The 27,859-nt window shown below is 44.2% G+C and overlaps 1 protein-coding gene across 8 annotated transcripts in view; it reads right to left on the reverse strand.

Moving 5' to 3' along the window:
• camta1a (calmodulin binding transcription activator 1a) overlaps window positions 1–27,859 on the reverse strand; it is a 306,871-nt gene that overhangs the window by 8,246 nt on the left and 270,766 nt on the right. For 6 of the 8 annotated variants that reach the window (XM_086213431.1, XM_086213435.1, XM_086213430.1 and 3 more), the window contains 5 exons: window positions 21,754–21,907; window positions 17,330–17,470; window positions 14,401–16,712; window positions 11,654–11,780; window positions 10,035–10,169 (listed from right to left, as the gene is read on the reverse strand). In XM_086213431.1, the coding sequence (XP_086069557.1) occupies window positions 10,035–10,169; window positions 11,654–11,780; window positions 14,401–16,712; window positions 17,330–17,470; window positions 21,754–21,907 (2,869 nt within the window). The remainder of the gene's footprint in view (window positions 1–10,034; window positions 10,170–11,653; window positions 11,781–14,400; window positions 16,713–17,329; window positions 17,471–21,753; window positions 21,908–27,859) is intronic. The other 2 variants (XM_086213436.1, XM_086213432.1) reach the window with 1 other exon arrangement.

The raw sequence follows: 27,859 nt of genomic DNA on the forward strand, positions 1-27,859 counted from the left end.
CTCCCAACACTAGACTCCTGCTGTTCCTGCCCCACTCAAAAACATCCCCGGCAGACTAATACTGGGTGAATGATTGGCTGGTGAGTGGGGGTATGTTAAATCTGCCCACCCTATTATACAGGGCTTCAGACATGCTCTGGAGGGAGTGTGCAGATGAAGGCCATCTGATTAAGTACAGCCCATTATGGCCAAAGAATCCCAGCCATCCACCCCCCTTCCATAAACAGGCGTGGTAGGAGGACTAAGAAGCAACACTCCTGAATCAATCACAACTTGCACCTATCTGTGGTCCTTGGAAGCTTAGTCCATTCCATACATCAAGATGGAACAGCATATACCTTTAGACTACATGCTGCTTCACCCAGAAATATAGAAAGGCTGCATAATAAAAGAGTATAGGGCATAGTGAACAATGGTTTGTGTGTGTGTGTGTGTGTGTGTGTGTATATATATGTGTGTGTGTGTGTGTCTCTGTGTGTATGTGTGCGCGCGTGCATGTACATAAACACAAATATAATACCCCTCACAAACCCCCTAATAAACAGTACACATTTTACAGTACTACACACAAGCAACACTTTGAGGTGTCACACACGCACACATGCAGAGACGCACACACGCATGCATGCACACGTATGCTGTGTAAAGACAGTGGAATGGGATGGGCAAAGAGAGCCCACTGCAGTAGGGAGTATAGAAGACTGCATTAGCATTCCCCATTTAGCCACTATGAGGCCGTTTCTGTGGCAACCTGCTGCCGAGCGGTAACTAGGCGACAGGAACGAGTGTGTATGGTCTGCCTGTGTGCTATTGGCTTATTGATGAAGGGGAGGAGAAGGACTCTGTACACCAGACAAAAAAATAGAGCGAAAGACAAACAATTAAATGAAAAAAAAACATAAATCTTCTTTGCTATATGTACTTGGCCTACTCAGGTTTCTCAGTGTTGATGCCATAGGTAGGGACCTAATTACTCTGAGCGGGGAGCTTTCACAGCGTGACCTGGTGATATTTGCTCTTTACAGTATCTTGGCAATTGCGACTCAGGAGAACTGTTGGGAGCTAATGTCACAGTTAGACCTCCTACAAAGCACAGTAAAAGAGGTCAAATGAACACTGTTATTAGATGGAAAAACATTATGTCTGTAGCTTGTAAATTGCTGCAATAATGGACTTGGAAGACAACAGTGAGCCTTCTGTCCATGAGTGAACCTGTTGTTGGATCAGCTGATGACTCGTGGGAAGATTTTGCTTTATTTCTTCCTTGCGGGATCCATCTCCAACAAAATGAGCTGAGAAGCTGAAAACCTGTTTGAGTCTGGGGGTAGTGGAGGGTGGGGGCTGGGGGTTGCGATAGGTCAAGGCGCTACACCCTGTCTTGGTAAAAGGCTATGCTCTCTCTCTCTCTCTCTTCCTGTGGCTGACATGGGGGGAGAGACGGAGAGATGGAGAGAGGGAGAGGGAGAGAGAGAGAGAGAGAGAGAGAGACAGGATAGTTAGCAGCACGCTGACATGTCTTTGTTCAGACCTAGTGCTGCAGTGTGCTGCAGTGCAGATGATGTCATCTCCACCTGCTGCCTGCTGCTCCAAATGCGATGCACGTCCACTGCAGAGGGAGGATGGGGGTAGAGACGAGTGGGAGGAGACATGGAAGGTGAGCAGCCAAACAGAACTGCAACAACACAGTGACATCTTTAACGCCCTCCCACTCTCTGGTTTACTCCCTTGTGACGGTGTGTGACAGCAGACGTGGTCACTCTCACACATTTAGGGCAGACTGTGACATGCTATTTTAGAAAGCAAGTGGGTGCAGACCACCATTCATTATTATTACAGCACTTGGATGGTTGGTGATTGGTTAACTAACTTACTTTCCCCACATTTGTACTGCTCTGTCTTCCTGCAGGACATGGACCCTTGATAAGTTTGCCCATTAAATTGAATATAAAATACAAACAGAGAAATTCTGCAACTCATATCATTATATCTACCTGAACTCTGCTGTGGCATCATGAGGAGAGTTAAGTGTTTTCTAGTAAGAGGGCCTTCTATTACAACAGCGAACAGTGAGTTACAAGTGAGGTGTCTTTTCTGTACAGCCCATTACATAACTCTTATTGCGTACTTATTGAAATGACTGTGAACACACTGCAAAATGACCTGACCTGTCTCTTCTTAAGAGTGAGAGGAAAACCTCTCACCTGTGGGACAAATGCTTGGCGAGGCTGAGAAAAGATCACTCTTCATATAGTTAATGTGGTGGCCATTAACAGCATGGAGGTGAAAAAACTTCCATGTAATTCGGTATGACAAAAGGGCTTGACCATCTATGACCGCTAAGACAAATGAGTTATTTTGTGGCTTGCCTTGGGACCGAGGGGACCGTCATTACAACAAATTACTTGTGTTATCACTGGGGGACCCAACAGACACTGGCCTGTGACCTGGTCCCATAATTTAGATTTAGAAGATAGAATCCATGTGGAAAATCACTTAGATCCATAGCAGGAAAAGTGAAGCATACTCTCTAAATGATGATGCTGACCTCCACAGTCAGTGTTCCTACGTGGAGGGTGCTAAAGACTACTCCTCTTTAGCCACTCAGGACACTCATGCCCTCTGAGAACAGGGGATTGCAGAGGACCTATGAGATATGGATTGGATTTCAATCCAAACAAAGTCACAGTGCTGTCCCATGTGATCTGTCTAATATCTGGGACATGGCAGCAGCTTCTCCTGAGACAGTTTGATATACAGACAGATAAAGGAGGGAAGGACAGGGCTGATTATTGACACTCAGTGGGGCACGGTCGGAGTGCAAGCGGGCTGAAGGGAGGAAGAAGGCAGCAGGAGAGATTACAGGTAAGGACAGGACAAGGGTGAACTGAAAAGAAAGGACAGGAGGGGAAGGGAAGACTATAGGAGGGGGGCAGGAGAGAGACAGGCAGAAGTTGTCATGAGACCGACTCGAGGGTGCAGTGCTTGGTTCAAGTTTGTGGGCAGACAGGAGGAGCTTCTTTGTTCCTACAAGGCAATGCCAAGGATGAGGACAAGGCAAGCATTATTTAAGCCAAATTTTTTTTTTTTTTTTACTATAAACACTCTCAGACAGTTTTATTTTCACTCTTGGTCAAGTCAAACATTTACATGCACAAGGAGCTTTTAGTGGACAATAGCAACACACAGGTACCAAGGACAATTTAGCTACAGGTGATTTTGTTGTCAGTACAAAAAGAATATAACCTACAATCTGCTCATTCTTCAGTATTTTCAACTAACTTACTGGTACTTTATCCTAAAATGAGTGTAATGATACAATGAACCTCTGACAAAGTCTGGAAGGACATATTTAATCCTTCTCAACCTCCGCTTATGTTCATGCCGGTCAAGTTTAGCGCTAGAACTCATTATTTCTCTGGAGCCCATCGACTCCTCACATGTGAGGTAGGAGACAGGCTGGAGGCCAGCCTCCCTCTGGGTCTGACTGACAGGGGTTGGTATTTGTGACCATGCAGAGGAAGGGGCCAGGCCATCTGGCAGCCACCCTCACAGCTGGAACACATGGCTATCTGCTGTTCAAAGGCTCTCTTCACTTTGACATATAATGACTGTTTTTTTCTAGCTTTTGTTATTTTTTTTCAACTTCCTGTTATTCCTGTTGGACTGATAAAAGAAGGTTTCCATGTGAGGAATGTTATCGAATGTGATGTAGATATCTTTCTTCTGTAGATTCATGGCATCTAATCTATTAGAGGGATCCATCTCTGTATCCATTCATCTGCTATACTATTCATTCTGTTCAGGATGAGGGGGGTAGGGCGAGGGGCAGGATACCCTTTAGACAGGTTTTCAATTCATCACAAAGATAACACACACATGGGGGGGGGGGGGGGTGCAGACTTGTCAAATCTTCCGTCATCCTTTTGAATGCTCTTAATGACAACATTTAAAATCGTGAGCACTGCTAATGGGTCATATTGCTCATAATCTGTTCCCACCATCAGAAATCCCTCATGCACACCAGACAATCAAGCTCCTACAATTTGATTTCAGGCCTTATAAGTTAAAGCGAGCTCTGCCTGGGCAAATGGCATTTTTCTTTTTAATCCTATTAGGACTAAAACGGCCAAGAGTAATATTTTGGACATTTTTTGTAAGTGACCTCCTAAAACCTGTAGCTTTTCTAAAAAAAAAAACGTGATAAAAATTTTCCACTAAAACCTTATATTTCCCCGCTTCTGCGGTTCATAGAGACATGAACTAAGAGCCAAAAAAAAAATCAAAATGACTTCCCTTTCTCCTATTGGTCATTAAATGTTCTTTTAAAACCAGTTACTAACACCAAAAATGACGTGGCCTTGAAGACAGAACCCTTCTGTTGCATCAGCATATTGCTAAATCATAAAAGCAACATTTGCAAAAATGACCATCTTTAATAGAGAATCCATTTTTAATAGAGAATATGGCCTGTTAGACAATGCTGTCCTTAAACAGTTGGAACCAATTTCTTCTCATTTGTATAAGGAAGTTTAAAAACAGCAAACAAAGGTCACAATACTTGTTCTGCCACAAAGATGAAACCGCTCTTAACCTACTGGCATTTGTCCAGCTAAGTAGGTCAATATGAGTACGGTCTGAAAGCTAAAGAGGGACATCGTGTCACAGGGGAGGTAAAATGCCAAGAGTGAACATAACCGCGGGGACTGCGGGTCATCTGCTGTCACACGAACACACTGATGGAAGATTGGCTTTTGTCTGGGCTTTTATAGGCTGTCAACTGACAGAGTAACAAGTACTTCCATAAACATATACACAACATATAGTGCTTGACATGTCAGCTGCAGGAAGAAGTTCAAACAAGAGGTGATAGTAAAAGATGAATCAATCAAGACAACAGTTACTTGGAGCGCACGCACTGGGATGCTTATCTACACAAGGTTGTAGCATTAAAAGTCGTTTCTGATTGGCGAGACATAGAAACTGAGCAGACAGATGTGAAACTCAGCAGCTGACCGAATCATCATTGATGGTATTACCCTTTGACTTTAATTTGAGCTCAGACTGAAACACAAGCGAAAAGCAAAAAAAAAACAAAAAAAAACCTCACAAAAGATTTATAGTTATTATTCAATTAGCCACAATTACAAAATCCAACTCTTGGTGTCCCAAGACAAGCAGAAATAAAAAGAACAAAATCCAACCAATTAAATAATCCATAATTGAATGGCTGAAGTCAATAAAAATGAAGCTCCTTCACAATATCTGGGAAACCTGAGCTGACGTAAACAGCCAGGAATGATGTGGTCGGCCAAAATGACCGATCCTCTCTAATTACTCATATGTCTCTTCTAGTCTGGCGTGATCCATCACCTCCAGGTGCAGGCACGCAACTAAAACTACTATCACCACAAGAAAACTACAACAGTGACTAATTGTACTCTTATTTTCTATTACTTATACCACTGCTGACTTAATACATCTTATGAGTGATACAGACAGACATGCAGATAGGTACATAAATGCAGGGTTTAGTGGGGTATTTTATTTAGGGGGTATTTTGACAAATGGGACAAAACGCCTGACACAGTGATATCATTAATATAACTGTTATTGTGCCTGCTGCTTCTGCAGTCAGCCCAGGATTAAGTGAAATGCTGCCAACACTACAGTACCAGTAGGAATTATAAATGTTTACTTACTGTTCCTACTGCTGACAACCACATTACATAAACCACTTAGGAATAAAACAAATAAAAAAAAAAAGTGAACAAAAAATAGTGTTATTTACTTCTCTTCTCCAAGAGGCTAACATAATAGAGATGGCTTGTTGTTTGTCTCGGCTATACTAAAACTATTCACAGACGAGCAACAGGTGGATAAATGAAGACATGTATCTGTTTTCACTTTAAATAGTCTGGAAGGGTTTAACTACAGAAAAGTTGGAGACAGAGTCGCTGTTCACTGGTCTGTGGTGCTGAAACGCTCGCAGGCAACACTCGCGATGTAGCAACACGCTCATCTCATTTAACCCCATGTTAACTGTTTCCTATATGCCTTGATATTGTTAAACAAACAACAACAACAACAACAACAACAACAAAAACAGCTCTAAATGTAAAGTACAGCACTTCCCACTGCTGGCCCCGATCACCCGAGAAGCACTCAGGGATGCGTCAACCCTCTGCGCCAGAGCAACTTCCATACTTTGAACAACACGTGAAACAGCAGTTGTCAGACTGACTAGAGCTTCCTGTTGTTCAACCCATCAAATCAAAAAGGGAGAACACGAATCTTTGTCATGTGTTAACACTATTTTCTAAATTCATGAAAAACGTTTCTTAGAAATGCCAAAACAATAGTTGGCAACTATCAAGTGCCCTGCAACGAGGCGCACTTGGAGGAAGCATGTGGCCAAATAATTGATCTTAAAAAAAAAAAAAACGGGTTTGTATTATAAAGACATGGGGATCACAACAACCAGCATGCGAGAAAGAAAAACATGTAACTTCAACTTTTCCTGGCACACATGAGATGATACGAGGATATAAACACAGCACAATATGGCACAGCACTACATCCACACAATTCAACACTTCTAACCTTCTATTTTATTTTCCATTGGTAGAGTCCACCTCAAAAAAAAAACAAAAAAACACTGCCTCTTTTGTCTTTTTAGGAAAAGCAGGTGTCATTCACAGGCATCCTAACCCAAAGAAGTCCAACCATAGCTGCCTTTCATTCAAATTACCCCCACAGTGTGACGGTCGGGGCTACTGCATGGGGTTACACGGAAGGGAGAAAAAAAGATTTTTAAAAAATGTATATCCTTGGTGAGGACTGAATCTCAATCTCCACAGAGCACTCGTCAAACAATAGAACAAGTGAGGGGAGAGAGCGACGCGAGAGAGAGAGAGAGAGAGAGAGAGAGAGAGAGGGGAAGATCGCTCACTACTCTTCTTCCTCTAATAGCCCCCTCCTCTTCACTTATTTCACCTCTCTCTCTCTCACACACACACACACACACACACACAGACGCTCCAGTGTTTCTAGTAGTCGCTGCTATCCCAGCCTGCAGTGAAATGACAAAAAAAAAAAAAAAAAAACCGCTGCTAGGAGACGTTGTGCGCACGTGACACCGGTAAACAGACGCCCTAATTCCCGTTAGCGGTTTCTTCCATGCTCCTTACAGACTCCCCAAACCCCTGGTCATTGTTGTAGGATCTGTAGCAGTAACCTATTCAAACAGGTTATCTGCGCTGCTCGACGCGCGTCAGTTACCGGACACGCTGAAGTCTGCACCGCCGTCCAAACAGGAAAAAAAGAGGAGTAAAAACCCCAGAACGACTCCGTTCGCCTTTCTTAGCACATGCAGTTTAAACTCTATCGTGATCTGTTTGCAGTAGTTTAGCATGTTTACCCAAACACGCCCACTCCTCCGCTCCTGCATTGTGTGTACACGGTTTGTCACGCCGGTGCAGGCTGCTAAGAGTCACTGTATGCCGCTTTGCGAGGCTGTAATCTGGCAGGACCCAGCATGCCTCCCCCCGGCTCAGGTCGTGGGATGTGAGTACGGGGACTTATTGGGAGGAGAGTTGTGCAGCCCCGACTGTATTTCTGTCCTGCCCATGGCTCCGTACCTGCAGTGCTGCAGAGAAAAAGCGCCCCTTCCCCCACTCTGCATTATGACAAATCAAGGCAGGCAGGCAGCTGTGCCATTAGCACATCATAGCACAGTGAGTCTTCCTTGGGAAAACAATCTGGCAGAGCTGTATAGCACACGGCCGCACTCTAAAGAAACCATCGTGCATGTATGTCACCTAATGTCAGGAGCCAGTACGGTTAATCAGGTGACTGGGCTGTGGACTCTGGGCAGTCACAGTGTTTTGGAAGTGGTCAACTACAACTAGAGGGCTGGATCCCTGAGTCTGTGTGCAGCGCTTCCTCTGCTATTTGATGGATGTGACTCCACATGCACCACTCTAACCCACTTCTGAGAAAGTTACATTGTCTGAAACCAGACATATCCTGGGAGAACAACGCAAGGATTACACTTCAATTTATTTATTTATTTATTTTGTTGGGGGGGGGGGGGTTCTTTTTAGATTTAGTTGTGCGTTCAGCACCAGATTCGCTGTCCAAAGCCCCGAAGCTGCTTAGGGGACAAGTTTTTCTCAAAAGATAGACTGAATCCAAAATGCAGGTATTTACTGAACGTGAGTGCCACCTTTAATAATTTTAACAGCATAGAACTGTTCATTGAGGTAAAGCCCTCCTCTCTCACCCACACAACAGGGTTCACCTGACAGCTACTTTAACCTCATCATTTACACTTGAAACAAAACTGCTAAAAAAAAAAAAAAATCACACAATCTCAAGGTTCAAACCTCATGCATTATTGTATATTAACTGTCTCTAATAACAGGAGGTGCATTAAATGTGTCAGCAGTTGGAGGGATGCAAAGAGCCAATCTCAATCACCAAAGATGGCACTTATCTGCTGATCACTACTCACGTTTGTCATCCTCAGACATCAAACCACACACTCGCAAAAAGTGAGAGGCAGGTATGGGGTTAATGTCAGTAAGGTAACAGGGTGGGCTGTGTTTTGCCTGAGACAGTCCTCAGTTCCTCCTTAACTGGTTCTGTGAATGGGCCAGTGAGGCAGTAGGGTATGAATGGCGGAGGGATCTACTGGTTCTGCCGCGTACGAGCCGCCGGTGCTGGATTACTCACTCCCACTCCCTCAAGGGCCGTCTGCAATGCAGCTGTCCTGGGAGCCCGAGCTTCACCGTGCCCTACTTTATCCTGTCAATGCTCAAGCACTGCAGCAATGCTTTCCCTGGCAGCACACATACAAACACACATTGACTTATGTGCATTCAGGAGAAAACGCCAACTCTTTGTCTTCGGAGACTAAGTTTTGATTTTTACATTGGAAATTCACCAGCCATGTCATGTGTCATCTTCTCCTCAGTGTGGAAGATCTCATTGCTAATCTGCAAAAGCTTGTTTTTATGGCTAATAAACACAAAATAATCAAAAATCAATTTACATGTTTATTAAAAAAAAGCATTATTCAAATGTCTCACGTACACATTTGACATCGATTCCTGCAACATTTATAGTTTCCCTAACGATTGAGAGTAACAGCTACAAAATTAAATGTAGATTTCTCTAAACCCCCCCCCCCCCCAAAAAAAACCTGAGATAGATTAAAAGAAATAATGAAAGTAAAAATGTTAATGTTGTCCCTCAGGTGGGGTGTTGTGATGGGAGTCAAACCGACAATTTTAATCCAATTATATTTCTCCTTTATCGGTATACAAGTTAAAATTCATGTAAATTAATTGCAACTGGGTTTCTATCAACTCCTTTCACAAGCATGACACGGCCCGATCAACCGCTCTGATGACAGCTGATAAAACAATGTTGAATTACCGTTCAGCTACTTTCCAAAAACTCTAAATACGTTTCTGAAGGTTGTAAGGCGAATGAAGTATTTTCTCATTGTTTGGCCAAATACCAAAACCCCCCCCAGCATATTTCAGGACTACAAACACAAAATATGACTCACAATAACTCCTCTTATTATTGTAACAGTGTACTCCTGTTTTTCAGATACAAAAGATTTAACAGCATGAATCCCAAACAGAATTCTATCAAAACTGGATATTTCTGACACTTTTAACCATCGCAGGTGATATGAAAAATACCAATTTGAATCCAGAAAACCCTGCGTAACATGCGCTTTTTGAGTTTCTCCAACATTTAAAAATACCCTATACATGTTTTGCTCCAAGCAGAGCTGGATACATATGAATGTGTAAATTGTAACAGTTCAGTCATGCAGAATGATGAAGCAGATTAACGGATACAAATCAGCAAAAATACACGGGAGATTAGGGAACAGATGAATTAGAAGTAGGAGGAGAGTAAAGGGACGAGTGTGAGGCAATAAATTAAAACGTGAATGAGTGGAGAGGACACATAGAAGATGCGATGGAAGCTTAAATATATTTCAAAAGAGACCGTACCATCTAGCGAGAGCCAGTCGTGCTGAGATGATGGCAGTGAAGGAAGAGCGCGGGCTTTGTACTCAAAAACCACAGAGTTGGAGATGATCTGGTTACTGACGGCCACCTGGAGGGTCACCAGACCAGTGTCGTGAGCTGAGGAGAGAGGATAATGACACGTCAGGGAGCATACAGGAAACACCATATATATTATTTAGCGCTTAAATTACATTATGACCTAGTAGGTTAACAGGGTTATAAATTATTAGAGTGACTATGCTTTCCAGAGAAAACATGTGCTAGACTTAGAATAGCTCTGGATGAAGGACTTCATGAAAAAATAAGCACTTTAGATTGCCATTGTGTCTGATCGCTGTTAGAACTGTGTCCTCAGTACTTTAATATGTCATAACAGAAAGTGGTTTGTAGAAGCAAATAATTCCCTTCAAAATGCAGTTGAAAAAGCCCAAACTAGACGTACAAACCCTGTTGACCAGTTCAGCCTTCAGACCAATAGACAAGAAGCTAGTGGACATCCCTCCACCCAGGTCTACATAACAGGAACAAACATATCACGACCCCACTGGCTGATTGACATTGCTATTTTTCCACTGTAATATGTTAAAAATCTGAGCAGCGTCAGTGTCTTCATACATAGACAGACTGACGCCATCAATGACTCCACCTCATTACACAGAGAAATACCCGATGAAACGATTTCTCTCAAATGCAACGTGAGTGAAAATAGAAGATCGATCGACAAGACAAGTCAGTCAAGCATTTGGTAAACATCCCAGACATCAGACACAGTATAATCAGCTGATCTGACTCAACTGGGGAACTTCAACTGCAGTTAGAGGTTGCCATGGTCATGATAATGGACGAGTTTACACAGAATTAGACTCAGATTCAGCTGAATCCCTCCTCTGGATCTTTGGCCTATCACGTAGAAGACAAACTTCTATGACCTCAAATTATATACCCTAACAGACAGGACATCCTTAAGGACAGTGTCAGAAATCCTTAGCATTTCATGTGAAATTTGTGAAATAGAGTCTGTTTTAAAAAAAATCCTCCTTTTAGTTTTCCTACCTAAAAATCCTGGTCTCACGTGACATTAAATTCTATGGGCAGCTGGACAGCCTTCCCAACACTGGAGGGTCATGGAGCAAAACAAATGAGTCTTTCTGCTTTGTTACAGTGTGAAAGAAGATACATTTTTCTATGTTCTTGCAAAAACAAAAAATTATGTGCTAAAAGAAAAAATGCCTTGACGTCACCCACCCTTGCTAACAACAACAAAAAAAAAACACGCTCCAACATAAACAAAAGCAAAAATCTATTTGTGTATTTGCCCTGTGATTCAGGCTGTCTCCAAAATGTTATATGAGGATATGTGTATGTATACACAGCACTGGGTTTCATGTAATTCAGCCAGTCAGACACACGCTTGGACAACATGAACATCTTGGCAGAGGTAATGGAGCTTTGAAAAACTATTTAAGAGAAAACCCAGTATAAACTACAAAAGCATGCTGTTAACTGTCATCCCTTCTGTCCAAAGCGATACTGGCTGAAACGAAAGCTGGTTCAGTCAACATCTCTTCTTTGAAACGCATGCGGGTATCCTCCTGTCTTACCTGGGCAGTAGCAGCGCAGCACCCCTGGCTGGATGAGAGAGGCTGGGACGGAGATCTGGTCAAACAAGCAGCTGTAGTTTGAGCTGGCCTCCTGCCAGGGCCCCGTGATCAACACCTTTACACCACCCTGAAAACACACAAACGGATTAAACAAACTCATAGTCACCCTGCCAGGCATCAACTACAAATGAATACATTATTATTATTATTATCCTGCCATCTAGAGTGCAAAGCTGAGAAAGACAACCAGAGAAAGGAAAACATCCTTACACTGGCCTCTGCTGCCATCGTGTGGACAGCCAATGTCATTTCACTTCACTACACCTACATTCTAAAATATTCCACAGTTTGGAGGAGGAGCCGACTGCTGACGTCATATTGTCAGAAAATAAGAAGAGCTTTTAATATTCATTGTAAAATATTTAATCCAAGTTATTAAAGGAGCAGTGTGTAGCAATTAGTAGAAATTAGAGGCATCTACAGGCCGAATGGAGTATATTCCTTATTACTTACATCATAGAAGTAATATGATCATCAGAGTGTGTGTGTGTGTGTGTGTGTGTGTGTGTGCGCGTGGTGTTAGCGAGGTATTTCCAACACAAATGAACACAGTTTGATTAAATGAGGTGTAAACGTAGGAATATTTTTGGGGAATGGGTGATTTGATTTTTGGAGCCTATCGGAGTCAAATTGTAGATCCTGAACCATGAAGGCTGTTCCAGGCCAGTGGCATTTAACTGACATGTCATAGATCAATTTTCAGTCCAATGAGTTCAGTCCATGTGAAATGGTTGAAAAGAGAACACAGTGGCTTCTGCACATCATCCTGATCATATTCTGTATGGAGATCCTGAAGATCTATTTTTCAATAAAACAGTTAATTTTTGATTATATTTACTGAGGCACTGTATTTTAATTATAAAAGTTAAGCTCCTGGAGATGATATGGATTGTGTTCTGGATCAGTGAGCCATAAGACCTATTTTTGGAGGTATTCTGTATCCGCATAGTCTTGTTGGCTGAGGCATGTACTCTCGGATTGCTTTCTGAGTGTTTACACAGTAACTCAGTAGTCTTACTGTTAACTGCAGGAATCAGCTGACTGCTTTAGGTGGCTGCCAAGGCTACATGAAGCAGAGGAGGAACAAGGTGACGGCAGAGGTGGCTCATAAATATGGGGACCAACAGAGGGGAGACTTAAACAATATGTACGTTTCATCAGTATGGACAATGTGAGGTAGCAGGACAATGGGTAAGTGGCAATGTTAAACTCCGGTGGCGCATTTGCTGTGGCCGTTCTGATACAATTTCAATGCAGAAAGCAGGCAACGTAAAAGTTTAATTTCGAAACAGTCTGCAACAAGGCGTTACCAGGGCGTTCCGTTTAGGACTACACTGGATCGATAGTGTTTGTTTTTTTCTGATGTGTCCAGGATTTTTGTGGATTTAATAGCATCAATATAGTTAATTCAGCCATGGTTGACAAAACAAACAGTGTATCAGAATGCAAGTAAGCCCCTGCTCCTACCCTATTCCCTCTGTGATTTGAACATTTGCAGACAAGGAAAGAATTCACTCACAGGGATCAATGAAGTATTCTGATCCTGGACGAGTGGTAGGTGTGCTGGTAAACAGTTTTGTATTGTGCATATATTGTTCACGAAAGATTCTCTTCAGGAAGGATGAGGCGAAATGTTGCAATCTCCAACTTGACCACTAGATGTCATTACAGTTTACTCACTGCTCCAGTACAGACCTTCTAATTAATCTAGAATCCCCTGCATTTCAGATCTTTGGATAAAAAAAGATCTGTTTCACGCCACAGTGACATTTCAAATGTTAAGCTGATAACAAATGCTATTACTTCTTTTTCAAGCGGGAAAAATCCGTATTTGAATGCAGTCGCTGGGATTAATGAATATGCTTTTTGTAAATTCAATGCTTTGACTTAATAGTTTGACTCTTGTGGTTTTCTTACTGTTAGCCTCCCCAAAAGCAGAAAATAATACTGTTAATGAAATTGGGGGTATGAGTGTGTCAATATTTGAAACTGGAGTCAGAGTACAACTCATGGCACCTGGCCAATAAAAGGACACAGTGAGTGAATCAATCTTCAAAAAAGAATCCCAGTGGATATTGTGCCATCGTTCAAATGCCATGATTACACACTGAGCCTGTTTCAAGCATGGAGGGGAATGTGTCATGATAAAATGATAATAAGATTGGCTGTCCACTGTATACAGATGGGGCGGAGTTCTGATTAGGTCCATTGTGTATTTTAGACAAAATTATCATTTCACTTTTTTTTTTTAACAATAGAGAGACAATGAGACAACTTCGCTGTGTTAAAAGCTAATAGGAGCCTACCCCCAGAAAACACTGTCCATAGAAAAAAAGGGAAATCATAAACACACCTAAAAACAACAGGGTGTAACTGATCTAACTCCAATGGATGAACCATTTTTGTTGGTCAAAATCATAAATATATGAAAATCCTGAGAATCAATTGATGGGTTTTCTGATTTTCATGACATGCGATGGAGGCAAATAGCTTCAGTCAAAGAAGACCCTTTAAAATTTTTTTTTTTTGGCAGATCTAGTTACCATAAAAAAATGTATCCATCTATATATTTTCAATATATTTCACTTTTAAACATGTTAATATAAACACTATTGGGATAACTACAATAAAATTAAGCTACCCAAGTTTAAAATAATATATGTTTATCTAAGGGAGGAAGGTCTCACCTCAGGATAAGACCACTCAGGAGAGTAGTCTGTGACCATGAAGAGCCGGCCTGTGGCCTGGAGCATCCCAAGAGCACCATGGGCTACAGCTGCAGAGACCACTTCAGCTACATTCATGTATGACAATGAGCCTGCCTCTCCTGTGTTCCCTCCTGCTCCTGCCCCTCCACTCAGAGACTGGGGACTGCAGCACGGTTGAAGGCAGAGCTCTGAGGGGTTGTAGCCAGAACCCCTTGCCCCTCCATCTTCCTGGCCTTGCTGGGGGGCCCCACCAGCTGTGCTCTGACTGTCAGAGTTGTGGGATGTGACCAGCTGGTGAGCGTACAGGGCCCCTCCAGCTGACATGGTGTTTCCACTGCCATCCACTGAGATGAAGTCATTGATGAGGTCAGAGAACTGGTTTCCAAAAGAGATGTCAAAATGATCCAGGCTGATCTCCATGCCTGTCCCCCCAGCTCCTCCATTACTGGCTGCTCCACCCAAGCCTTGGTGGGTTCCAACGGTGTTGTACAGTCCCTGAACCATGTTAGTCCCTTGGAGTAGAGGCTGAAGCTGCTGTTGCTGTGGAGTGCGGTTGCTGCCGTCACTGTTGCTGTTTCCATTATGAAGTGCTACCCCTTCACCAGCACCAGCACTTCCCCCTCCTCCACCATCTGAGGCCTGCTGTAGATAGTGCTCTGCCCCGCTTCCCTCTCCATTTCCTTGCCCACAGGCCTGAATGTGATCCCCTGGCTTGAGTAGATTCTCTGATCCATTTTCAGTGGCTCCAGCCTGTGCTGAACTTACACTGCCTGGTTGCTCTAGACCCACCACCTCCTCATGCTCCGTTCCCAGCCCAGGGAAGGTCCCTTGGTACTGTAGCAGCTGTAGAGAGCCAGTCTGTCCGGGCCCCTCTGTTGGTGAGCCTCCATTACAGTTGGCCCTGTGCTGGGTCTGGTGGGCCTGGTGGTGATGGTGGAGGTGACCATTGCTGCCAGGTGATTCTGTCTTCACCACCTGCAACCCCATATAAGCTCCAGAGTCATGAGAGTTGTGCTCCATCAAATGTGTTTTCTGACCCATGCTGGACCTCCCCTGCTGAGCCTGGCTAGACTGAGAGGCATCCTGAAGGAAGAAACTGGGAGAACGATTCTGGTGTTGCATGTGAGGACTAGACATTGCCTGACCGTAGCTAACTGTGGTCGCATTGGAGGTATAGTCCTGCTTGGCATCAATAGCACTGAAATCCATCTGCTCCAGGGTGGTACTTGGACTCAGACCCCCACCAGAAGGAAGCAGGGAACCTGCTGGGTTCAGAGTAAGGCTGCCTTGGCCCGAACCAGCACCAGGTGGTACCCCACTGCCACAGTTTACTACTGCCCCAACCTGGTAGCCACTTTCCTTGGCCAGCTGCTGCTCAAAAGATGTGTCTTCTGTCTTGATATTCTTCACTAAAGCCGAGCTGAAGGTGTAGCCGTTGTCTGACATGGAGGGGGAGCGCTGTAGGCTTCCATTAGTGTTACTTGTTCCACCGGAGGAAGATGAGGTTGAGGAAGAGTTGCCCTCTGTCTTCATTGCACTGCCTCCATAGGTCTGGCCTTGTTTGGGGTTGTTCAGAAAGCAGTCAGGGTCAAAGTTCATATTAGTCTCTGGAATCTTGATGGATCCAGAGTCCAGACTGCTGGAAAGCACCAGTTCCTCAGACACCCCAGCTGTAGACAACATGGACAGACTGTCTCCTGTGGCAGTAGTCCCCGGCTCCCCTACTCCTCCACTGGGGAATGCAAATTTGTGACGATCAGAGGTCACAGAGAGCACCAAACCCTGTGAGGTTGCATCTCCACCCATCAGGTGAGTGTTAGGGCCACCAGTAGGAGACATGCTATAGACAGGGTCTCCTGTGACTTCGGACATAAAGACCCCCTGGGACAGGCCAGACATGACAGAGGCCACATGGCTCATGCCTGTCACCACAGGGCTATCAGCCATGTCGGGGTCGCTGTTGAGACCGCTGCTGATGGACACAGGGGAGTTCTGCGTGGTGTCAGGCACCTCAACTTGGTTGGTGGATGACACCTCTGTGCTGTTCTGGTGCAGCAGGGCAGGCTTGTGGACTTTACCATTGCGTTTCTCCCTGGTGCTGCCCCCACCACCTCCTCCCCCAGAGCTTTTACCTCCACCGTGGGCAGTGTGCTCGGTCTTTCCCTCCGACACGTCATTGTTTTGTACCTCAGAGTGGGCACTGCTGTAACCTCCAGTGCGGGGGTCCACTTTTGGGGAGATGATGCGGTGTTTAGCGCTGTTGCATTTATGGTGCACACTGCTTCCTGCACCTATATGAGAGCAAACAGAGCAAAAGAGGCAAGGGATTCGGATAAGTGAGGGGGTAAAGAAAGGAAAAAAGAAAAGACAGACACATCACATTGATTTCCATGTACCAAATAATAGGGGAACAGTAATTTTCAAGGAGCACAGACAAAGTGGATCAATTTGTTTTTGGAATTATCAATTTGTAAAAGACAATATTCCCCTCATGGGATGATACAACTAGCCTTTCTCACCTACACTTAATGAACCATGTGGAAACAGCTTAGGGTTATCCAGAAGCATTTGTTTTACAAATTACTAAGCCACTGTTTTACATTCCTCTCCTGACAACAGCCCAGTGAAATTACACAACTGAAAATATTTGACTGATTAGCATAGTAATCAAGGACAGCTGGGTTATTTCAGTTAAGGCCCTGACACAGTTATCAATAAACAAAAAATAATAAGCCAATAACCCTGACTTTCAATTTTACGATGAATCACATACCAATTAGAGACCTCCACCAGCTTCCCTGATCTACCATATAACAAACTGCATCTTTATGACCTTTTTTGTAGCTCTCGCTGAATATTTCAGCTCTTTCTCAGGGAACAAACTCCATCCCACTTGCTAGGCCCTTACCCAGGGTGCCCGTGCAGAGGCAGTTGTGAGTCCGGGGAGGTGGCTTAGTTTGGTGGCTGTCCAGTATCTGTTGCACTAGCTGCTCCACTGAGAAGCCAGAGCTGCTGTTCCCATTGCTGCAAGTCCACTTGATGCCATGAACTGCCGGGAGAGAGGAGGAGACAGAGATGTCAGCCAGCCCAACAGACCACCAGCCACGCCAGCCCCCCGCCCCACCCACTGCCCTCTACCTGCCTGTCTACCTGCCTGTATTAACCATATCGTTCACTCAACGTGGTGTGAAGTACAATTTCTTGTTTGCACTGAGAGGAAGAAACAACCTGGTGACAAGCCTGGGGTAAAATAATAAACTTGTTTTATTAAGTCTGAGTGAACCAACATTTGGTTTTATAAATGTACTGATCATTCTCATTATCATGCTCTCCATTATGAATTTCCCCACCAATCTGAGATACCGGTAAACAACATATTTTCTCTCTTCTCTCTGTTTCCCGAGTCCTGAGTGCAACAGTTGCTCTTCTCTTGTCTCCCATCACTGTTACTGTATGTCAAGCCTTCTTTGCTGTACTGTTCGTTTTCAACGTTGCTACTCCATGGCCTCTTCTCTGTGAGAGCTGATGAAGGTGACAGGAAGCCTCCACTATTACCCAGATCCAATTCTCAGTTCTGACAAGGGATGAAACACCACCTCGATGCTGCTGCTGGATGTGCTTGCTCATAGGGAAAAGAGAGGCGTTCTCTTGTAAAACTCCACTCCATACCGCAGTCACACCTCGCTAGCACATCCTAACACTTTTCATAGCTCTACTTGCCAGCCAGACACCACTTCTGATGAGACAGATAGTGGTTTTAGTGGCTGTAATGTGGTCGGAAACATCATCGAGCGCTGCAGTGCTCAGGCTCTCAAGTGGAAAAAAGGTAATATTTAAGAAGTGAAGCATGTTTAGACTATCAAACAAAATCAAGTCAGCTTTAACACAAGATCCCAATACTTCAATATCTATTTAACTTAAATATACAGGGATATATACAGACTATGCAATTTAGAGCATGTATGAAGAACTGCAATAATTTCCATGGGGCCCATCTGTTAAGAAATAAAAGGAGATGGAAATGTAAGAGGGTGAAAGAAATGAAGATAAAAGACAGAGTTAGTTGAAACAAAGTGCAAAGAAGATGCTGGAAAACATGACTGGATGACTGCGATAATGATCTCATATGAAAGCTTTAAGATCCTTTTAGATTACATGCTGGACACCAGCAGATGTCAGTAGAGCCGCTGTGATCATGATAAGATCTTACGCTCCACTGACAACTTACTGTGGCAGGTCACAGAAACAGAACAGGATTCATTTTGATCTATTATGAAGTCAGATTTATTCAACCATTAATCTACAGTGAGTGAGCTTTAATGTCAGTATAATTACTGCACAAATAATTGTGTCTGTCTGGAGATCCCATTAGACAGCATGGCTCGAGTCACCATTCACCTCCTGACAGTGTGTAAGGCAAACAGTACAAATGAGATGATGCTATTAATACTAACACACAGATGATAGGGCACAGGCGTACCAGGATTGCTGTAATGAATCTCCCTCTGTGGCGAAGCCAGCAGGGAGGCTACGGGACAGAAGAGAAACTGTTCTACTGATCTGACTCAGATACAGTGACAGAGCAAGAGTGAGAGCCTAACGCAACAGCTTACATCCACCATGTAGCGCTGTCCCCATTTGTCCAACCAATCTTGTCTCTGCGCTACCCTGATCCCTCATGCCAGAATTGCCACAGCCCTTTTCATCTAGCTGGGCATCACTGGGCCTGCCTGTCTGCTCTTCTAACTGAGGGTTATGTTCCAAAGCCGAAATGACAGGAGTAGTGCCGGTAGCTTTAATCCCAGTGGCAGCAACAGCAGAGACACCAAACAGCAACCCAGTCACATCATCATCCTGATGACTGCATCTTGTCATGACCAACATCAAACAGCTCTACTAACAGACGTGGTTGATCTGTTAGGGCACATGCTTATCCCAACTGTTTGCCTCTGTGGTACCAGCGGGCACTATGTGGGACAGCAGAGTTCAATAGTTTACATGATGGCCAGGCCTGTCTGTCTTACTTTGTTCCGTTCTTCTCTGACCCTGTCTATCTAGCCTGGAGACAGGCCTTCTGTCTGTCTGAGTATTTGTTAAAGCCGCTCATGCGCTATCTGTCAGCAGGCTAGAGGCATAACTGGGGAGAGTGGTGCGTGTTTATAGCATTAGACCAAAGGAGTGAATGAAGCTGGCCGCCTTGTCTATGGAGCTATAGCGTGACTGAATAATGATGCCAATCTCTTACCCGTCTTCTTGCCCTCTTGCTTCTTCTCTTTCTCATCAAACACCACGGGGCGTCAAGGAGGGTGAGGTCAGACAAGGCCATGTTTCACAGGGCTTATATTTGAACTGCTATGTGCGAGCATCTGTGCGGTGAAGGTTTTTGCGATGTGAAGTATGAGTGTGTGTTTTTGATGTGGGAAGACAGAATAAACTCAAGTGATCTATGAAATCCGCATTTTCCCTTTGTGTGTTCTTTTTGTATCATTAGAGGTGTCAAAATGGTTAGCGCAATAAAATATTGTGAAAAGAATAACAAAAGGGAAGAGGAAGACAGAATAGGGCAATTATATTGCAAATGTTGACATTGCTCGGGAGAAATAACTATGTGACATTAAGATAATGGTTCCTGTGCTGACAAAATACAGCTTGTGAAGTAGAAACCATCATCATTATATTAGAACATGCACACGAGACCCGGTATCAAATATACTGTACAGCAGACTTTCTTGAATTTCACACTTCAACTACAAAGTTGGCTGGTTTTGCATAAACTTGATAAGGGAATATGGGAAATCTGGTCTGCAACGTTATCTATAGAACCACTGTGGAATCAGGGACATTCTGCTACATATATAAATAAAAAATCACGACATACACGCCATACATTCCTTTGCAATGCAAAAATGTCTCCATTGATAGATGCGAGTAGGTCTAAAATATAGGCCAGCGTGGTAAAAATATACTGTATGTTAAGAGGTAATCTATAATTTAAAATAAAATAATGCATAGATAATTCAGTATGACTTCATCTCTGGTCTTCCACAGTGGAATGGAAGATGTTATCTCAAAATACCACTAGATGGCAATGTTGCTCCATCATTTAGCTTACATTAACATGCTAGTTTTCTGGAAGAGAGAGGGATGGAGAAGAGAAGAAAAATAAAAAGTAAAGATAGAAAGCAGGATGTTTTTTTGCTCTTTATGGAGCTCTGTCCTGTAGCCTGCCAGCTAGAAGGCATCTCACATTCACCATCTTTGTCCCAACAACTCCCAAAGTTAATGACTTCACGCATTACTGCAAATGGCGCTTGGTTTTTTACATTAAGTCACAGATGTAATGAATACAGTAGGCAGTTGTTGCTCACTGGCTGTCCTGAGGAAAGGCTTTATGCTCAAATATGTTCTAAAAGTGACAGGAAGCAGAGCAGTGAAGAGGATAACAATAAACCTCGGAGATGATGGTCTGGACTGCCTCGTCAATATGCAGCAAGCAGGAGTGAGTGTCTTTGCTGCCATGTTCCTCCTTACCTGGACACATCACTAATAATTGGCCAATGAACTATCAGTCACTGTCCCGTCAGCCCCTGCTAGACACACCCGAATCATGGTCTGGTTCTCAACAGCTCTCTGAAAGATTTTCAATGCTCCACAAACTCCCCATCTGGCTATTACCGTCATCAAACAAACCCTGACTTTTTCCACAACATCACCTCAGTCTTTGGGCAGTTCTAGAGACTCGTAAAAAAAGCCAGAGTGCATCTAAGAAAGCATTAGTAAAGCTGGTAACAACAAGGATCAATCTGATGAGATGTGGGGGGGTGAGAGAGCCATAGCAGGGGCGTGGGGGAACTGGTGAGTCAGACATTCTTGCTCCTACACAGTAACATGAATCAATAACCAGTTTGCTGTCCTCCTCTGCTTTGACTTCCTTCTTGAACCAGAAAGAAGGCAGCCTGGTCAGTGTGGTGCCAGATGTAAGGGAAGAGCTGAACTTTGACCCCAAACTAGCAGACAGCTCCAGGAAGGGCACACACAGTGTAGGAACACTCAGTGACCCAAGATGCTCTCTGACTGAGGCGCTGAGGGCACTTAGTGAACCAGCAATCAGCTAATAGGACTGGGCATTAAAATCTCGGACAAAAACAACAGCCACTGTTTTAGTCACTGCATGCACGTCTCCACGTGAAGACCATTAAAGTCATTTTAGAGGAGATACCAGCTGTTAACATGTAAAGCAAAAACTAAAAGTTGAGACTATGGTGACGAGATAATAAATGACGAGATGATAAAGAGATAATAAATTCCGATATGGATTTTCCAAATACTCACACATGGGCTTTAGCTGGCCGATCAGCTCCTCCTTGGTCCACTTGGCCCACTCTTTCTTGTCTGTATTGATGGAGCACAGGATTGGACCACATGGTTTCCCACAGTCCTCAATGGCTGGAACATTCAAATAGTGGACGAGCACAATATCAGGGTTCTGTAGGGGAAGACAGGGAGGGATGTTGAATGAGATGATATTATGCTGTGCTATTATACAACAAGATGAGGAAAATCTGTATCTCAACAGCAAAGAGTGGTTGTGCATAGATACTGTGGCTCAGTTAAAATAACAGCAAACTAAAAACACCCTGTAGAGAAAGAGGAAAGAGAGTACAACCCAAAACAACCAGGGAGCAGAACAAATTTTGGTTAAGAGATCTGAAATAATCTCACTCATTATTCCCCTATCTGTATCTCTCTATCTCTGAATGTGCTTGGATACCAGTGTGTGTGTGTTTGTGTGTGTGCTCATGCATGCATGCATTTGTATGTGTATATGTGTGATAATTACACTGTGTACTCATGTAACACACTTATGGCATTTTGTCAAGTCCTCCCACATGGTGAGTTGATGCCCTCAATTAACTCCCCCCATATTTACTCAGTTAAAGCTCAACAATTTGCTGCCTGCAAACTGTTACGGCATTACCTTGGCAAATTCTCCAAATTGACAGTTTATGAGTAATAGGTAGTATTTAAAGGAATGTTGTGCCGGTGTGAATAATGTCAATTCGCCTGTGTAATCACGCAAAGCTTTGATAAGCTTAGTAAAGATTCATATAAAGAATGTTCCAGTTTCAGTCCTTATCGCCTCCGATTTGTTATAAATATCTGATTCCCACTGAGCACACAAATAGGATGCAATATCCCCAGACTGATAAAAAATAAAAGCTACAACAGACCCTTAATCTGTCAAATATAAACAACACAGCACATACAGTGTGTAAGCATGCAGGAATGAACACAAATAGAAACATACAAAAGTCACATTTATACTCGCAGCTGAACAAGACCACACCAAAGACCTTGATGGTGAAAAATGCGGTGACAACACGTGTGTGTGACAGCAGTTTGACGCTTCATCAGTACTAAGTGGCAAATAAATCACAGCGCTGCTACTGTAGGTCTGTGCTCCCTCTCAGTGTGTATACCATTAATCTGGGAATACAACACCCCGCTCCCGCTCCCCCTCTCCCCTTTCATCAGACAGGGGTGTGGTTGAGGGCACCCAGATCCACAAAAACAATTACTTCTCTGAAAAATAATCCTGAACATACCAACTAGCACCATCTCTGATGTGTGTGGGCGGTCACAGCTTGGTTGTGGAACAGGAAGACGGCACTTGTAAACCACACGACCTCCCTTTACCACTTCCATAAGGATGCTGGAGCTGGACATAGCAGCGTGTTACCTCACTGCTTTCCTTGTCCCCTGTCATTGATTTGGACACAAGGCAACGACCGCTGCCCCTGTTTGGATGCAGATGGCACAGGGTGGGGTGTGATGCCCCCAGATGGCATCACCAGCTGTGTCAATCGCTAAGAGATGTCCTCAATCTTTACTTGTAACAAGAGCACGGAATATAGGGAATATAGAGGATATTGACGGCTTCATTTGAATGTAAGGGTGCAGGTGGAGGGAATTTGCTTGGACACACAGCTCACGCATACGTGCAAACACGCACAAATACAACACACATTCGCGTATACTGTAGTGAGAGGTTTATACTCTCAGGAGCCACAGAGGTTAACCGAGCACAATCATACATGGCGTCACGCACCATGTCCTTCCTCCAACACCCTCACTCTCTAACTATTTTCATGCTTTTCACACATGCCTGTACAGATATGTACACACACCTAAGCAGTAAACTTAAAGTTTTCTATGTGGCAATCTTACAGCTCATCCCAACAACAGTAATCTGTGTTCTCATCCTTTACAGTTAGAAATCTGCTGTCTGTTGTAAACCAAGGAGAGAGCCAGCAGTGTATGACGTCTGGTACTTCTGCTCTCTTTCCCCAATCTTGTTTTCCTTTTTCTGCTCTTCTTAGTTTACAACACATTTAACAGCTCTCCCCCAACTCAGGCACACCTCCACTCTGAGAAGAAAACAACACAATGAAAATGTAAAGCGCCACATAAATCTATCAGGATGGTAATTTGATTTAATTTCCTGCTGGCTGCTTTCTTTTTTCCACTGTGTAATATCAAAAGTTGGGAAGGGGAAAAAGGCTGAGGGGTAACTTTTTTCCTGGATACTCTTTTCTAGAGAAAATGAGGTCTCATTAACTTATTGATTAATTGTGTAATGCTGTGTTTTGGTTGTTATTGCAATCTTTTCCCATGCAGGGCTCAGGGCAGCTTTCCAGCCTCACTTCAGCAGTGGAAGGAAAGGCTGGGATACATTTGCAGCAGCCTGTGATCTGCATGTGGGTGAGGATGTGAGGCTGTTTGTGTTTCTACAAATGCATCTTTGCATGTTACTATATATGTATGTGAGACACGTCATCTTGTTGGCTAGATCTGTAAGCATGTGTACAAACCATTAAGGCCTCTTAAAGCTGGAACATAATCGTGTATGTGGAAAATGTAGCATGTCTCCAGCCAGCGTTTTGATGTTGCTGTGTTGTGTTAATGTTTACTGCGCCTCCCAAGAACAGATGGATAGATGTTGAGCTAATTACTAGCAGAGTCTTGGGGAGTCAGCCATGGGGGCGGAAGGCCTGCTGAGTGGGTGCTGGAGTACCTTCCTGCCCCTCTTTCCACCACTCTCTCACTCTTTCAGAAACACACAAATACATCCAAAAAGCACACACGCAGGCAAGCACACACACTCACATGAAAAAGGTTGTAGGCCAACCAGACATTCATACACAGGCATAAGCTATAAGGAAGACATCGCCATCGCAACCAGAGAATAAAGGTTATGTTGTAGCCAGGCAACAGGTTTCTCGCACCCACACACTTCCAGGCAGCCAGTGCTCCTCCGATCTATCAGTGACTGCCGATCTTTTCCAGAAGTCATACACCCTGTTCTACTCCAAAAGACAAGAAAGGAGGGACAGAGAAAGAGCTTTGTTAATGAAGCTGAGGACAGGGACAGAGTTAGAGATGGATACAATGACCTTCTACTTTGTGCTGAATGTGAGGCAGCGGATGTGTATGTTGAGCTGCAGCTGAACTGTAACTGTGACTTGGGGACAAAGCGCTATCTTTTGGTGGAAGCTGGTATGGGTGGTCAAGTAATGTGTCTCATTAAGCCTCTGTGACCCTGCCATAAATCTGCCACTCTCCTGGAACACCTCAGTGTAGCCGGTATACGGCAACAGCCCACCATAGCTTATTAAGGGACTGAGAGAGCGGGGGAAAGAAACAGAGTTTGAGACAGAGATACACTGAAAGTCAGAGGGACTGAGACAGAAAGAAGAATGAACCGCTCTTATATTATCAGCCAGGCAGCTCCGCTCCATCGTTGTACTCCACCATAGTAGGCCTTGCTTTGACACCCTATGCACAGGAGCGATAAGAACACCATTAACATGAAAGGATCTTAATTGAGAGGGGATGCTTCATGGAATGTAGACGAGCCGGGGAGTGCAGGGGGAACCCTTGTTCCTCTCTGATAAATTAACCCACACTGAGGAATGGGGGCTTCAAAGCCTGTCATACTGAAAGAGTAGAGCTGAGAGGGGCTCAGGTATGGGAAAAGCCCCCCTTTTCCATTTTACTCTGAGGAGGAATGGGGAAAATAAGCACAGGAGCAAAGGAATGAGACATGGGAGAGACATGGGAGGATTGAACTAGAAGGCTACAGGGATATCCATTTCAATGGAAAATATCATGAAAGCAGGAGCAGTCAATTGTTTTGTCACAAACATTCAGCATCAAGACACTAATACAGAAGGGAGGTGTATATGGTGGTGTGTTTGTGTTTGTGGATGTATTTGTGTTTTTATGTATTTGCGTCTACTGACATTAAATTATGAATAGCATGTGAATGAGTGTCTAGAGGCAGATTTATGTATGTTGGTTGGCATCCATACATCAGTATGCATGGAGAATGAGCACAATGAGCTGAGTGTGAGTCTGAGTGCATCTGCTACTTTGACTGCATATTCAAGCTGTCTGTGCATGCAAAGCCTAGAAGAATTTGTAGTGTGCATCTTTGCATATGTCTGTGCAGTTTTATGTGCATATGGATCAACCATACATGTTTATGTTGCATGCTGTGGTGTGGCTGAATGGGTATGAGGGGTGATTAAGGCTGTGCTCCCTTGACTGCATTGGGGCAGTTGCCCTGGTAGTGGCATGGTGATGGATGGCATAGGGTGCCAGTCATTAGGTAGCCTCCTGGCCTCTGGCACTGAGGTTGCACGCTTAAACACCGCCCTCCCCTGCCAGTCCCCAAACACCACTGCTCATTTCAAGGTCAACTGCCTCAGTGGTGGTTCACCTCCAGAAGGCACAAGACCTCTTCCTTTTGTTTGGAACCTTTATCGCTCACTGCCAATGGGTGTGTTTTGGAATGTGGGGTTGGCTGACTGATGCCTTGCCTCACGCAGACACAAAATTGTATAGACACACACATGCAGGATATGAACACATAAACAGTGGTAAACAAATCCCACGCCAAACCCTCCAAAAAAGACTGCAAACGGCCTGGACCTCTTATCTAGGTGGCAGAGCAGTCCATGATATGAACCTGCATAGGCCCTATCTCTCTCTCTCGCTCTCTCTCTCTCCCCCCTCCCTCTCTCTGGGTCCTCTATGACTTTGTTTAAATGTTCCCAGACTAGAATACAGACACCCTAATTGGGGTGTCTGGAGTCAATGCTCAACTTAATGGCTATAGTTCTCCACCCACTACTTGGGAGCCAAGCAAAAATGCTGCCCGGGGTGGGTACCACTCCAAGGGCAAGACAGATTCTTAATGTGAATTACCTTGCCTTTATTCCAGGTCTTTAAGAGGAACGTACAGCAGAAACCATAGCAGGAGGTCCTGATTTAGGGAAGATCCACACTCCCACCTTTTACCTCCACTACCTTGTGAACTGGCTAGGAGATATAAAAGGCAGCACTTCTAACTTTTGAGGAACAGGAAGAGGCCAACATGTTTGAGCGTGTTTCAGAGGAAGCCAGGGGCTGAGGCCTGTGATGTTTAATTCAGTAGCACATAATCACTTCGATGGAGTTGAGAGCGGGGCTTTAAATAACTCGCTTAGAGGGGCACAACTGCTTCACTCTGAGTGGGGCAATGCAACTCGGTGTGTATGCGTTTGTGCACATGTTTGTGCACTTGTGTGTGCAGTTGTGCAGATATGTTGGTGCCTTTCGCATTTCTACATGTCTGTGAGTGAGTATGCAGGAAAGTGCTCCCCTATCTCTGTGTGAGGCTCCTCCCTGCTTTGAAATATTTTATTTGCGCAGTGCATCACAGTAAAAGGTGGTGTGTTTGTTGCTGTGCCAAGCGCCTGCATGCATTACAATAAAAGTGCAAAAGGCCAGTGTTCAGCGTCTGAATATGGAGGAGCATTGTTGATGCCAAGCAGGCAGGCAGTAAGTCAGGCGGTAAGCCGGGCAGTGAGGCATTGAAGACCCTTTAGCTGCCTCAACTCAACTCACAGTTTACAGCCTACTTATTCTTTCTAAGGCCTTTACAGAGCATTCTACCCTCTCCATTAGTTGTGGTGGTCCCAAGTGAGAGGCTATGCTGCCCATGGGCAAGCTGAGAAAGGGCCATCAGGAGCCCATCCATCTGCCATAATGGCCTTGCTGAGCCCATGGCACTGATCCTAATATTCAGTGGCCATCCAGGTGACACTGAGTGACACTGGAATAAAAGGAGGGAGAGGAAGTTACTGAGCCCTCTCAGACACAGGGAGGACTTAACCATGTGCTCCCTTCATGGTTCTTTTCCTTTGTTTCCATGTCACAATAACCTCTAACCCCCTGGCTTTCACTGAGTATTTTCCCCTCGTTTGTTCTCTCATTTTCATCTCTTCCTCTGAGGGCATAGCACGATTCATTTGCAGGAGGAAAACATAGCTAATACCATATCTCTCCACTCCCTCTCTTCTGCTCTTGCTCCTTTTGAAATCAGGGCTGAGTC

Source organism: Aulostomus chinensis, chromosome 9, assembly GCF_037954235.1.
Source record: "Aulostomus chinensis isolate RoL2024-O1b breed Wild chromosome 9, RoL_Achi_v1.0, whole genome shotgun sequence".
Taxonomy (NCBI): Eukaryota; Metazoa; Chordata; class Actinopteri; order Syngnathiformes; family Aulostomidae; genus Aulostomus; species Aulostomus chinensis.